Below are 13,940 nucleotides of genomic sequence, written 5' to 3' on the forward strand. Positions count from 1 at the left end.
GTCTAAATGGTGGATTTTCATTGACAGCTGAATCACTAAAACAAATGTCAGACATGCTCTTCCTAAGTAGCCTGTGGCATGATGTTATTTAGGATTTTCTGATGTTAATGCACTATTAGGTACATCATAAAGGTCCAACTACTTGTTAATTTCTAATCAATCGCACAGCAGAAACTAAATGCAGTGGTATGTAGACATTGTCAAGATGACCTGCTGAAGTTCAAACTGGGCCTCAGAATGGGGACGAAAGGTGATTAAGTGACTTTGAACATGACGTAGTTGTTGGTGCCAGACTGACAGGTCTGAATATTTCACAAATCCACTGGGATTTTCACACATAACCATCTTTAGGGTTTACAGAGAATGGTGCACAAAGAGAAATTATCCGGCCATTTATCTGGGTGAAAATGACTTAGTGACGGTAAACAATGGAGGAGAATTACAAGACTGAAATTGATAGGAAGGTAACAGTAACTCAAAAACTGCTGTTGTGCATTCAGAGCATCTCTGAATGCACAACAGCAGAAAGGCACACCTGGTGCCACTTTTCTCAGTCCTTAATAACCTGGCTTCTCAAATCTACATTCGAAAGTATTATTGTGTAAAATACTGAACCCTCAGTTTCTCCTGATGCATCAGTGTGTATATGAGACTGTTACAAAGTGCATAGGGGTGAATGAGACTTGTAGTAAAAGGGCTTTGAGTGCTCAGCTGACTAGAAAGGTGCTATGTGAATACCAGTACATTTTCTGCCATAGCTTTCCATTATAACCTACATATAAAAATCTCAGAGAATCCATGCATTTATATGAACGTAACTAATAAGATACAAAACTGACTTTAATACCTATGCATTATAAGACCAGTCTAAATCACACTACATATTATCTTTTTTACAAAATGTATTTAAAAGTTTCTTAAAATATTGCCCTGCTTGCGCACCTGTGCAGCTGTAAGACCGTGTAATACCACTCCGAGCCACCAGGCGTGCTCCAGCGTTTGTGTGAATTTTTTTCCCTGTGTTTTCCTTTTTGTCCTTATTACCTCGATGTTCATCTTCGGTTGAGGTGAGTTTGTAGCTGGCTAATTGGGTTATCGGGCTTATTTTATGTCATGCTGAATAGTGCTTTTGTTTTTATCGTACAAACTAGACGTGTCATATGTTTCGATATGTATAGATGGTTTTTTTTGTAAAGCTAGCATCGAGAGAAAAGGTTGTAAAAACCACGCTTGGCTTCATCTGCTTCTCCTGCCAGGTGAGAAAGGTGACCAGCAGTTCTTTAAGGTGTGGCATGAACGACTTTAAATTAAATGTTGAGAATAAAAAAGGATCCTGAAGACTTGTAACAGTCGCTCGGCAGATCAGCTGAAGCACATTGTGCTAGTGTTTGTTTATTAGTACACGTGCACTAACTGTGAGACGCGTTAGCGTTTTAAATGTTAGCTGAACACGGACCCCTCTCTCTGTTTCATGTCTCCTCAGCCTCCAGTCATGTCCATTGAATACACCATTGATATCCAGCTGACAGAGTTGGGATTTCCGGACATACTGCAGCCGGAGGAGGCTTTGGTCAGACAAACACCGTGTCGCTCCACATCATCTGATGGCTCCATCTCACCCAGTCACTCTCCCACTTCACTTCCAACCAAACATAAACCGAAACGGCTGCTCAGAGGTGGCAAAGTAGTAGGTGCAGCAGGACAGACCTCAGACACCCAAGAAACCACAGTGGCCTCTGGTCCATCCAAACGGACTGAGATGTTAAACTGTAAACGGCTGAATCCCACAACAAAAAGGCTGCAAGACAAACAAAGTGGCAGCGAGACAGCACTCGCCGAACCGTCAGCACCCACAGTGATGAGTGATCCCATTGCTTTACAAGAAACTACAGACATTCCCCCGGTGATCGCTGAACAGGAAGGAGGGGGTGTTGATGGAGATGGAGGAGGGCAGAGACCTGATGTAGACATGGCTGAGGGTGAATCGGCAGAAGTGCAGGAGGATGACTCGGATGACAGTGAAGTGTCAGAGGTGTATGAGGAGGAAGAGGTTGATGAGGAAGAGGAGGATGAGGAGCTAACTAGTGGTAAGACCATATGTTAATATCACACATGCACCCATGTGCAGGTGAAAGGTTCAACACAAGATAAACAAAAAAACTAAATATCAGATTTTCCTGTAATTAGCACGTAGTTGCTCCTGATACACAAACTAAATGCTGAGTAAAATGGCCTTATTTGCATAGTGGTTTTGAAGTCTGAGCCTGTGATAGTTTCCCTTAGTGTCAACAAATCTCATGAGAACAACAAACAACAACACTGCACTTGGCCTTGCAATTGTTTACTCATTCGCATGAACCTTGGCACTATAGTGCCTAGATGTGTAAAGCGCTTTGGGGTCCTTAGGGACTAGTAAAGCGCTATACAAATACAGGCCATTTAACGTCTCCTAAACAGACACTCTACAATAATACATACAGAGGAAAAAAAGCCCAACAATCACATGTAGTAACAAGTAGTAACTACATGCTGGCTGGGACTGAAATAGGACAAAAAGGCAGGTGTTTCAAATGATGGCTGTCATTTGAAACACTGACATGGAATGTGTTTTTTTTCCCCCTCAGTTTTCTCACTGGACAAGAAAAAAGAAGTGAAAAACAGCAGATGACTTTTTAATTAGCACACTTCCTTCCTTTTTCCCCCCCTCTAGAGTCGAGTCAGTCAGGTGACTACCGGTGCAGCGTGTGTCAACAGCATCTGCCCTCCAAGTTCAAGCTCCACGATCACATGAACCTCCACACAGGAGCACGCCCATACTGCTGTGCAGAGTGTGGGAAGCGCTTCTGCCAGATATACAACTATCGCGTCCACCTGCGCACGCACGCGCAGACCAAAGTGGATCGTCTCCAGTGCCGAGTCTGTTTGATGGGCTTTGCGTCGCAGGAAGATCTGAACGACCACCTGGCAAAAACTCACTTGGAGGACGAGTTCTATGAGTGTGACCTGTGCAAACGCGTGTTCACGTCCCTAAAGGCATGCGAATATCACGTGCAGCTACATAAGTGTATGCTGAATGTCCTGTGCGAAGTGTGTGGCCGCAACTTCTCATCGCCGAAATCCCTGGCACGCCACCGGAGGAAGAAGTGCCACCGTAATTTTAAATGCACAGACTGCACAAAGGTGTTTACCAAGAAGAATGCACTGCTAAAACACAGTTTCTCCCACCTGGGTTTGTTGCCTTACACGTGTATACGGTGTCGCTGCCACTTCCGATTGGCTAAGCTGTACCGCCAGCACAAATGTGAACCTGAACGCATTCACTGCGTGGCGTGTCTGAGGGAGTTTCTCAGTCAGGAGGACTTCCAGCAGCACAAAAAGGACACGGGCTGCTGGGGCAATCAGGAGCCGAGTGAGAAAACGAACGAGATCAGATGTTTGGAGTGCGGACAGAGGTTTGACTCGTCAGAAGAGCTGAAGAAACACGCTGGAGCTCATCAGAGGGTGCTGAAGTGCGCTGAATGCGGGAAGGGGTTCCGGTCGGCCTTGCTGTTGATGTCCCACATGGGCGGCCATGCTGGGCAGTCACCCTGCCTTTGTCAGAGCTGTGGACTGGGCTTTCCCCACCAGCAGAACTATGACAGCCACCTTAAGACGTGTGGACAAACACCTCAGTCTGCGGTGAGTGTGTGAAACTTACAGAGAAGTTTTTACACTGCTGCTGCCTCTTCTGTTAAAGCACGCTAAGAAGATTTTCTATCTTCCAGATTTCAGTTTGGCACAGAAATACTTTAATGAAACAACTTTATTTCAAAATCAAGTTGCACAGATTAACTGAGCTAGTCAGGCCAGAAGAGCGCGTAGAGCCTCCTACAGCTGCTGCTGGTTGCCATGGAGCTATGTGGATGAGAGCAGCCACTTTTCTTTGGCAGTGGATTTTAAGGGTTGTGGAAAACTATTTCCTCCAATTCGCAATTACTGTTTATATCTGTATTCTCAAACATGAGAAACCTGCTTAATCGACTAACCCACAAGTAGCCAGGTGTCTGTGTGTAGGTTTGGCTGTATTTCTTAGCCAGCTTTTTTTGTGTCAGCACAATGATTCTAAACCAGGATCAACTATTGACATATCTGAGTAAATAGGAGTGCACATCGGTCTTATCTTACTTTTGATCTTACTCATTGCAGGATGTTTTTGTGCAACATGAGCAACCTTTATAGCAACCCATCGTTTGTTTTTGTTTTTTTGCTCTGATGTAGCTACAGATATGCTCAGAAACCTGTTTCAAGGAACTATTTTCATATCATAAAGTCACACTGAAATGCTTTTGCTATTTTTCCCCTTCTAGAGTGCCACCAAGAAACGTGTGTCTTTAAAGAGCTCTGCACTGGAGAGAAAAAAGCACAGCACTACACCAGACTCATCAAACACAGCAAACGCAGTCACTTTGCCCGCTGTTGTTTTAAACAACCCTGCTCCACCAGTCGAGGATACTAGCAATCCAGGTCACGTGACTGAGGGTGTGTCTACTGGCACTGGTCCATCGGATGGGTTGTGGAAGCTAACCCTTGATAAACGGCCGCCTGCTGGTGTCAATCTTGTCTTGTTCGTTCCTGTTTGTCCAACACAAGCCAACGGGCTCCCGCTCCCATCTGCAATCCCTCAGACACTACCCATCACAGCTATGCAAGCTCTGCCTGAGGGTCCACTCGCAGTTGGTGCTGCTCTTGGAGCGACACTAAGTGCCCCACTGGATCTGTTAACTGGGGTTAAACAGGATCCAGAAGCACCCTTGGATCTGTCTAAGAAGTCTGCAGTGACGTACCTTCCTGTTAAAGGTGAACCAGAAGAATTTGAAATCTCAGGACAGGCTGTAAATGCTGGAAGGCAAGAATTTGGAAACCATCACAGCAAAGTGACAGCTAGAACAACCTCAATAAAGACAGCTCCCACAGGACTCATAGTGGATATAAAGAAAGAGCCTCAGACTTCTGGTTGTGATTTGTGGTCGTCTGAATCAAGCCAACTGACAGACTACAAGCTAGAGAAAGAGATTAAGATTGAAGTTAACATTTCAAGTGCTGGTAAGGAAAAATAAAGTAAAGCAAGGTCGGAAAAGGAGAAGAAAGATCACATTCCCTACCCTGTAAAGGAAGCATTTAATATACTGTTAGAATTACATACATTACTGTGTAATTTGTATATTGACCATCATACGGTTTTATGACAAGGCAGCATTTTCCTATAACTATTCCCACTTTTGTCAGCAGGATAGACTATTAGTGTGACTGTGGTTTTTGTTTCAGAAGCTCCATTCAGAAAAACGTAATATTGCTGGCTTCATCGGTTTATTGAAGGGGATTTTTTTATGCCTTTACTTCATTACTGTTACAATGGTGGATGCTCATATTAAACATAGCCAAAGTATGATGTCAGTGAGGGTGTACTCACACTAGACACGGTTGCCTGTGCATGATTGTTCCTGCTCCCCTGCACTCAACTATCTAGACACAAGTATGCATTACTTTGTCTGAGCATCTCAGCTCCTCCCTCTCTCGCACACACCCTGAAAGGCACTCTTGTAAGCTCACGATTTTTTTTTTTTACATGTTGTAGCTTAATTGGAAAAGTCGTGTCTCCTAAATGAGTTTTGCCGGAGCCGCTATCACTGAGAAAGCTGAAGTTAGTCAGCAGCAGTTGCTCTACATCAACGTCACAACAGAACCACTTTTGTAACATGTTCCTGGTACAGCACCCAGCAATCACAAAAGACAAATGAGCTCGACTCTGAGGTTCAACTGCACTCCTGCATGATACAGATCGTCTCATGTGAGTACACCCTGACCAGGGATATCCTTGGTTGGTCATCTCAGGCATACAGCTATATGTATAAGCACACAAGCTCCTCCCACCTGCTGTATAAAACTGTTTGGGGGGTAGGGGTTGCCATTCAGAGGAAATGGAGCTCCATCATTGACAGTATAAGAATATGTCTAGCTTATTTTGAGCTTTGAGCTCATAGGTCACTTTATCATGAATTGGCCTCTACTTTCAGAAATATACAATGAGAGAATCTCGATACGTGTGCAACAGACTGGAGACGGAGGAATATGTCTTTACCCGTTCAGACTCGATGATGGTTGTCTAGTAAGACGATCATCATCGCTTCCACAGAACGGTGACCAGTGTGCTGGTTCAGACCTGAAGCTGACCTGCTCACATGCTGTTCATATTAACAGACAAGGATCCATGTCTGAAAGGGGTCAAAGTGTGACAGTTTTCTTGCATCTGTAATTTAAACAAGACATTCCAAGCTTTTATTTATCGAGGCACTTTTTTCTTCTTTCCTTTTGCATTCAGATATAAGGCTGTAAATTCAGCCTGCTGGAGGAAGAATGAATGGAGATGAATCCTATGCAGTGTGATGCAGAATTTCTATTAGCATTAAAATTTCTGTCATGTTCTTATCGTCTTGGAAAACTGATTCTTTTTGTAAACTGTGTCAAAACTAGAGGGAAACAGGGTTTTTTTTTTTTCTTCTGAAAGCTTGTTTTGTATAGTAACTAGCATTTTAGTGCTATGTTAAATATTTCATTATGAATGGTACTGATTAGTAGAATGAATAGATGTCTTCTTGTGATTAACATTTCATGACTCTAAACAGTCTGCAGGTATATTTTGTTTTTCTAAAGGTTAATAAATGCTTGTTTGGATGCAAGGTGAGTCGCACTGAAACTGTTTTTTTTAAAGTTTGCCTATCTACAGTATTGCCTTCTGTTGCAAAAAGTTGGCCTTAAATTCTAAAAACTACCAAATGAAAAAATATATGTGCCAAAATATAGCTCTCGTTAGGGTCATGAGAAGTCTGAAACCATACAGCCACAGAGTCAGACATAGTGAGGTTCATTTCCTGTAACATCTTTGAAAAATGGATATACTGTTTATACCCCTATTTAACTGTCCAAATGAGGTCAAAACGTAGTTATCACGCAACTCTCTCACACTGAACGAGGATAAGTCAGAAGTTATAGTTTTTTTTTTGTGATCAACATTTTATTGATTTAAAACGGGGTTGGGGGGGGGGGGTAGAAGTTATAGTTTTTGATGGTCACGCCCGCTGGAACAACTAACTGATGCCTTAGGCCCCTTTGCTAGCCATCTCTCGCTCACTGTTAGAAACCTTGGTGTTTTCCTGGACAGCTCTTTCAAACTCAAGAAACAGCTCTCCTCTGTGGTAGAAAACAGTTTCTACCAGCTGCGTCAGATATCTATCTTTGAAGGACCTTGAAAAGTTATCACTTCCAAATTAGACTACTGTAATTCCCTCTACTCGGGCCACCCGTCTTCCTCTATTCACCGGCTCCAGTTAGTTCAAAACGCAGCTGCGCGTCTCTTAACTGGTACTAGAAATTATGCCAACATTACACCTGATTTAGCCAACCTATATTGGCTCCCTTTTGAAAATCATATCAATTTCAAAATTGTCTTGCTTACCTTTAAGATTTTAAACAATTTGGCTCCCAGCTATCTATGCGAACTCCTCCATTTGTATATCCCTAATAAGGCACTTAGATCTTCCAATCAAATGCTCCTGACACAACAGAGGTCTCGTCTGAAGTCCAGAGGTGATCGGGCCTTTGCTGTTGTAGCACCTAGACTCTGGAATAACCTCCCTCCTTATATTCATTCCTCTGAGTCCATCCAGTCTTTTAAATTGAGTCTTAAAACGTATTATTTTAGTCTGGCTTTTGATTTAAACTAATGTTATTTCGTGGCTAGTTATGTTTTTTCCCCTATATTGTTCATATTGTTTCCTGCCCTCCTTTTAACTGTTTCTTTTTATTCTGTCTTATGCTATTGCTCTGACCGACTGAAGCACTTTGGTCAACTTTGTTGTATTATTATGTGCTATAGAAATAAATTTTGATTTGATTTGATTTGATATACACAGCAGGTAAAATAACTATCAAACACGTCACCAATTTTCTAAGTAAATGTATTTCTAAAGGTGCTATTGACATGAAATTCCCACCAGATGTTGGTATCAACCCATCCAGTCCACACATGCAAAGATATCAAGCCACAGATGTCCTTGACACAGGGACAAAGTACTGAACACTTACTGAAATGTAATAATTTGTATAAAAGCCTTTGCTGGTGATGGCAGCTTCACATGCCTCCTATATGGAGAAACTAGTTGGATCAACCTTGGAGCTTCTGTGGGTCCCTTCCATGATCTCTATTTTTAATAGATTTTCACTTGGATTCAGGTCAGGTGATTTAATGGGCCATTCTAGCAGCTTTTCTTTTCTCTTTAACAGACCAAGTTTCCTTGGCTGTGTGTTTGGGATCATTGTCTTGCTGAAATGTCCACCCTTGTTTCATCTTCGTCATCATCATAGATGGCAGGAGTTATATGAAGCATGCCAGTGCCGTAGGGTGATGTTCCCACCTCCAAACTTCCCTGCTGGTATGGTGATTTGGGGGTGATATGCAGTGTCTTTTTGACCTCCAAATATGGCATCCAAAAAGTTTAATTACGTCTAATCTGAGCAGACTATATTCTCCCAGTATTTCGCAGGCTTCTCTAAATGTTTTTCAGCAAACCTTAAACACACTTCAACGTATTTTTTCTTCAGCAGTGGAGTCTTGTGTGGTGAGTGTGCATACAGGCCATGGCAGTTGACTGCAGTACTTATTGTTTTCTTTGAGTTGCCTGCTGATTCCAGGTCTTTCCATAGTTCTCCACAAGTGGTCCCTGGCACTTGATTATTCTTTTCACTCCTGCCAGAAATCTTCCCACTTCCAGATTAGAGCTCCAACAGTGCTCAGTGCCATCAGTATATTTTGAAAGAGGAAGGATTTGTGAGAGATCTCATCATGAGATATTTGACAACTTGGTAATGAAACATTTTTATGAGCCATCAGCTGGGAGTGAACCAGCTGGTATTAAAGCCGCAGGGTTGCTTTCTAATTACTCATAGATTGTGCCTACCTTTCTTCGTGCGTTCAGTACTTTTCCCTGCATTATTTCTCATTATTACACATAATTTATGGCCACCTACTGGTAAATTTCTTGGCATGTGTGGACTGGATTGGTTGTTACCGACATCTGGTGAGAATTTCATGTCAATAACAACTTTAAAAATATATTTATTAGGCCACAATTGTGGGTGTAAAAGGCATTATATATTTACCCACAGTCTGTGTGTGTATAGACATAGATTCATCAGATACACTTTGTTAGTCCCAGGTTAGAGCCCCTTTGGTCTTCAGAACAGCTTTAATTTTTCATGGCATAGAAGGTGCTGGAAACATTCCTCCAAGATTTTGGTTCATGTTGACATGATGGCATCACAGTTGCTGCAGATTTGTCTGCTCCACATCCTGTTGCACCCCAACTAAAGGTGCTTTATTGGATTGACATCTAGCGACCGCAGAAGCCACCTGAATACAGTGAAGCCACCTGATTTTCATGTTCATGAAACCAGTTTCAGATGATCTGAGCTTTTTTGCAACGTAGTGTACTATACTCCCGGAAACAGCCATTGAAACATGGGTACACTGTGGTCACAAAGGGATGCAGATGGTCAGCAACATTACTCAGGTAGACCGTGGTGTTTAAATCATGCTCTGCCCAAATGTGCCTAAAAAATCTTGATACGAGGTGAGATTTAACAGTGGCCTCAGTTTCCTGTAGTTAGCTGACAGGAGTGACACCTGGTGTGATCTTCTGCTGCTGTAGCCTGTCTGCAGGGAGTAAATCAGGGATTCTCTTCTACATAAATGAGTGCTCACTTCAGTTACTGTTGCCCTCCTTTCAGCTTGAAGCAGCCTGGCTATTCTCCTCTGATCTCTGACCACTCGAGGAACTGATGCTTCCTGGATATTTATTGTTTTTTGGCTGATACTCTTTAAACCCTAGAGATGGTTTTGTGGAAAAATCTCAGTAGATCAGCACTTTATAAAATATTCAGACCAGCCCGCCTGACACCAACAACCGTTCACCAACACCTTTCTTCCCTATTCTGATGCTCAATTTGAACTTCAGCAGGTCCTCTGGATCGCTGGACCATGTCTACACACCTAAATTTACTGAGCAGGTACCGTGTGATTGGCTGATTAGATCTGCATTTCCAGCAGTGGAATAGGTGTAACCTAACAAAACAAAACATGTAGGTAACTACAGCCTAATTGTAACTGTTATGTCAAAAATCACATTTGATATTTGACATAACAGTTGCAGTTTATCAGGATACAATAAGTGCTATAAATTGAATAAAAACAAAAAAAATTAATACAACTTACCAGTAGATATTAAAAAAATAAATAAACGCCCATCTTTTCTGAAAAAGAAGGGGGAAAGAAAAGACTACAACTCCCGTCACGTGATTTAAAAATCCCGGAACTACAATGCCTGGTGACGGGATGTTTTAAGTGGGCTACACGGATGGTCGACAGCCGAGGTGTAAAAGCTGTAACTTTCTTTTATCGTTTCCAGCCGTGCTATCGAAATTTAAAACTTTAAATTCGTTGCTGTGGGTTTTGTGGCGCCAGCGTTATTTTGAATTCATGGACAAAGACAAGTGTAGCGATATTGTAAGTAAGCGAGTCTGTTGTTTGCTTTAGCTAAAACGTCACGTTTTCAGCCTATTTTGAGAGCAGCCAGTAGCTCACACGAGCCAGCTAACTGGACTGTGTGGAGTCTGTTCACTCACCACATGCAGCCTCTGCACTCATGCTTTGTGTACCTTTTGCAGCATGGTCAGTGCTCCTGGATGGAGATGCATCAGTTCCTCGGTGACCTTATCACATCTGGAAACTCCTCAAAAAATCCGCCAGATGTGTTTAATGCAGCATGGGGCGTGGCAGGAGGTGGTGCTGCTGATGGTGCTCTTGCGTTCAAAGCTACATCGCTTGAGCCACTTAGACCTGTTCAGGAAAAGATGGGTGCAGGGGCATCACAGAGGGCGAGAGAGACCAGAGACCGGAGAGAAGGTAGGAGCCGTGTAAATAAACAAGTCCACCCATTTTCTTGTAAATTTTATTTTCCTACTGATGTGGTTCGGTTTGTCCTTCAGCTTTAGATCTGCATCATGCCTGCACCTGCCCTGGCTGCCCTTTCTCCAGTCTCCCTCCTTCATTTGAGACCCTAACATCCAGACAGCCTCTGTCCTTGCCGCCACACTCAGAGACCATATCCCACCCAAAAGATCTCAGTATTGCTGGTCCAGTGAGCCTTAGCATGTGTTTACCAGAGTCCACCTTACCCAGCAGCACGACCACCACTACATCTGAGCTAGAGACGGGCCTGCCCAGCCGATCACAGAACGAGGATGTAGACAGAGGGACTCAGAGCCAGAACCAAAACTCTGATGTGCCTCCTTCAAGAGCGTCTTTGTCCCATCTTTCTATGTTTCCCCACTTGTGTTGTCACCCCGGCCTGCAAACCTGTACCCAGACACTAGGCCGCCAGGAAGGCACAGACTCCCCGTTTTCTCACACCCATGCTCACCATCACTTTCACCACCACCACTGCCCTTTAACGTCCTGTTTACCCTGCCCCCAGCTCGCCCACTCGCACTCTGCTCGGCTCTCTGGCGCGTTTCCATGCTTGTCTTGCCCTCACTCCTTTCATGCCTGTAATCAGGTGTGCCACCGTCAGCACAGGCAAGCACAGCAGCAGGAGGAGAGGGTTAGGACTTCTACAACCTTGCTGTCGTCACTGCATCCCTGCATGCACTGCTCCGCCTCATTTTCTAGACCGTCCCAGCTGCTACAACACCAGCGCTCCGAGCACGCTCACAAACCAGCCGGGTTCATTTGCACAGAGTGCGGCAGGGCCTTCAATTCACACAGCAACCTCCGCATACACCTCAATGTGCACACTGGTGCACGGCCCTACTCATGCTCCGACTGTGGGAAAAGTTTCAGCCAGTCTGGAGCGCTGAAGATCCACAGGCGGATTCACACGGGTGAAAAGCCATATTCATGTGGCTTCTGTGGCAGAGGTTTCCCCCATCTGGCAGGGGTGCGTGCCCACCAGAGGACGCACACAGGAGAGAAGCCCTACCGCTGCAACCAGTGTGGCAAGTGTTTCACCCAGTCCGGAGCGCTAAAGATCCACACTCGCATCCACACTGGAGAGAGACCCTTTATCTGCAGCATCTGTGGCAAGGGCTTTTCCAACCGCTCCGGGATCCGTTTCCACTACCGCACAGTCCACGGGCTGGCTCCTGAGGTCACAGGGGAGACTGGAGGCGTGTACCGAGGACCCACAGGTCGTGCTTGTCAGCCCGGGCGCCCCAGAACGACACCTCCAACCGGTGCTGCGTTAAATGCACCCAACAGTCCAGGTATCGACTCACACGCAGTTCTGAATACTCGGGATTCCTCAGATTTAATTGCTTCTCATCCCACCTCTACACCAATCAGTGGGAACGAGGGCAAATCTCAGCCAGAAGGAGCAAGAGAGGGGCTGCCGTATGCATGCGAAGACTGCGGCCTGCGCTTTAAAGACGCACTGTCCAGGAACAGACACCAGTCTCTGGTGCATTACTCCCACGAGGGAAGAGAGGAGGAGGGGCAGAGGGAAGAGTTCAGCACAGATGCTGAAAGTGAAAGAGAGTAAATTACTGCGGCTGGTAGATTATAACAGACTGAACATCTTATGGAATCTGTTCTTTAAGCAAAACTGCTTTCAAATTGGAAATTCAGTAATATTGCACTCCTTTTTAAGTGTTTTTCTGATATTTCACACTAAGATTGTGCTGAAACTCAACGCTAAACCTTTTCTATTTAAACACAACCACAGTTTACTTTTAGAATTCATGTATTTTTTTTTTTTCTACTCTCCATCAGCTTTTCAGTCCTGATGTATGTGAGTGAAGTGTCCTATATGTACAAATTTACCCCATTTTAGCAGTCCTTTATATATCCAGGTAAAAAAAAAATAAATAAATAAATCTAATTTCCAAGAGAGCCTGATGTCCATCCATCACACACACCAAACCAACTGGTTGCTAACACATCTGTGTAATTGTGCCTTATCCAGCAGTCCCAGTGTTGTATTATGATACCAGAAAGCATGTCACATTAATGTAATTTGATGGGCTTTTAGTAGCATTTTATTATGGGATTGAGGACTGCCACCTGGCTCTTTTTATACAAAATGCCTTGAAATAGGAATGAAATAGGAACAAGTACAATTTTATATGTTAAACATGGATCTGTAGTAAACATCAGTGTCACAGGTTTAATTAAGTTATTTAGTAACTTAATCATTTATAAAACCACATGTCTTCTATACAAAAAAACAACTTTCCATGGGATATAATATAAAGTAAAAAAAATAATAATACAAGTATACAAATATAACTATTATAATTTTTCACTTAATTCTGTAATTCTGAGAAAGGTGCTATACAGCAGCAAAGGCCTAACAAACAAGGCCAGTAGAGGTGGGTTTTTTGTTTTTTTTAAATGTTAACATTTTGCGATAACTCGGCCTCCAGCAGAGGAACGTACTCTTCCTCTGGAGACTTGTTTAACTAGACAGAGCATTTCTTTCTCCAGGAAAAGTGGCTGAACACAGCTGTTCATCCAAGCAAAGGACAGTCCTTCCTAATTATGTCATCTTACTGCCTTTCGTGCCTCTCAGTTGTACTACAATCCAAGCAGTTATTTTTAGCTGTTGGTATGTTACCGGGTGATAATTACCTGCGCAGACAAATAATTACACAGTCCATTGTTGCTTAACGTCTGAAGCTCGTGGCAGCCACCTAGTGGTTATGTGTAATTATAACAGTACTCTTTGTTACAGGTTACAATTTATAGTGCTTCATAAATGTTTTTGAAATGATACATTGTGAATACAATGCTTTGTAACATATTCATTTTTTGTTTTGCCTTAATTTGTGGAGAAGACTACACATAAATTTCT

The 13,940-nt window shown here is 43.3% G+C and overlaps 2 protein-coding genes across 4 annotated transcripts; both read left to right on the forward strand.

The window, feature by feature from the left end:
• The first annotated feature begins 958 nt into the window (after positions 1-958).
• On the forward strand, positions 959-6,721 carry LOC113032586 (zinc finger protein 135). Of its 2 annotated transcripts, XM_026185576.1 has the most exons (5): positions 1,074-1,256; positions 1,484-2,087; positions 2,711-3,678; positions 4,347-5,082; positions 6,359-6,721. In XM_026185576.1, exons 1-5 carry the CDS (start codon positions 1,179-1,181, stop codon positions 6,370-6,372), a joined length of 2,400 nt encoding a protein of 799 aa, XP_026041361.1. In that variant the 5' UTR covers positions 1,074-1,178; the 3' UTR covers positions 6,373-6,721. The 2 variants fall into 2 exon arrangements, with proteins under 2 accessions (XP_026041362.1, XP_026041361.1); XM_026185577.1 differs by lacking the exon at positions 1,074-1,256 and adding an exon at positions 959-1,067 and having other exon boundaries at positions 4,347-6,721.
• Positions 6,722-10,411: 3,690 nt separating this feature from the next.
• On the forward strand, positions 10,412-13,034 carry LOC113031392 (zinc finger protein 135). 2 transcript variants are annotated; one of them, XM_026183436.1, is made up of 3 exons: positions 10,412-10,597; positions 10,759-10,996; positions 11,080-13,034. In XM_026183436.1, exons 1-3 carry the CDS (start codon positions 10,571-10,573, stop codon positions 12,627-12,629), a joined length of 1,815 nt encoding a protein of 604 aa, XP_026039221.1. In that variant the 5' UTR covers positions 10,412-10,570; the 3' UTR covers positions 12,630-13,034. The 2 variants fall into 2 exon arrangements, with proteins under 2 accessions (XP_026039221.1, XP_026039220.1); XM_026183435.1 differs by lacking the exon at positions 10,412-10,597 and having other exon boundaries at positions 10,604-10,996.
• Positions 13,035-13,940: the final 906 nt, after the last annotated feature.

This window comes from Astatotilapia calliptera, chromosome 11 (genome assembly GCF_900246225.1).
Source record: "Astatotilapia calliptera chromosome 11, fAstCal1.2, whole genome shotgun sequence".
Taxonomy (NCBI): Eukaryota; Metazoa; Chordata; class Actinopteri; order Cichliformes; family Cichlidae; genus Astatotilapia; species Astatotilapia calliptera.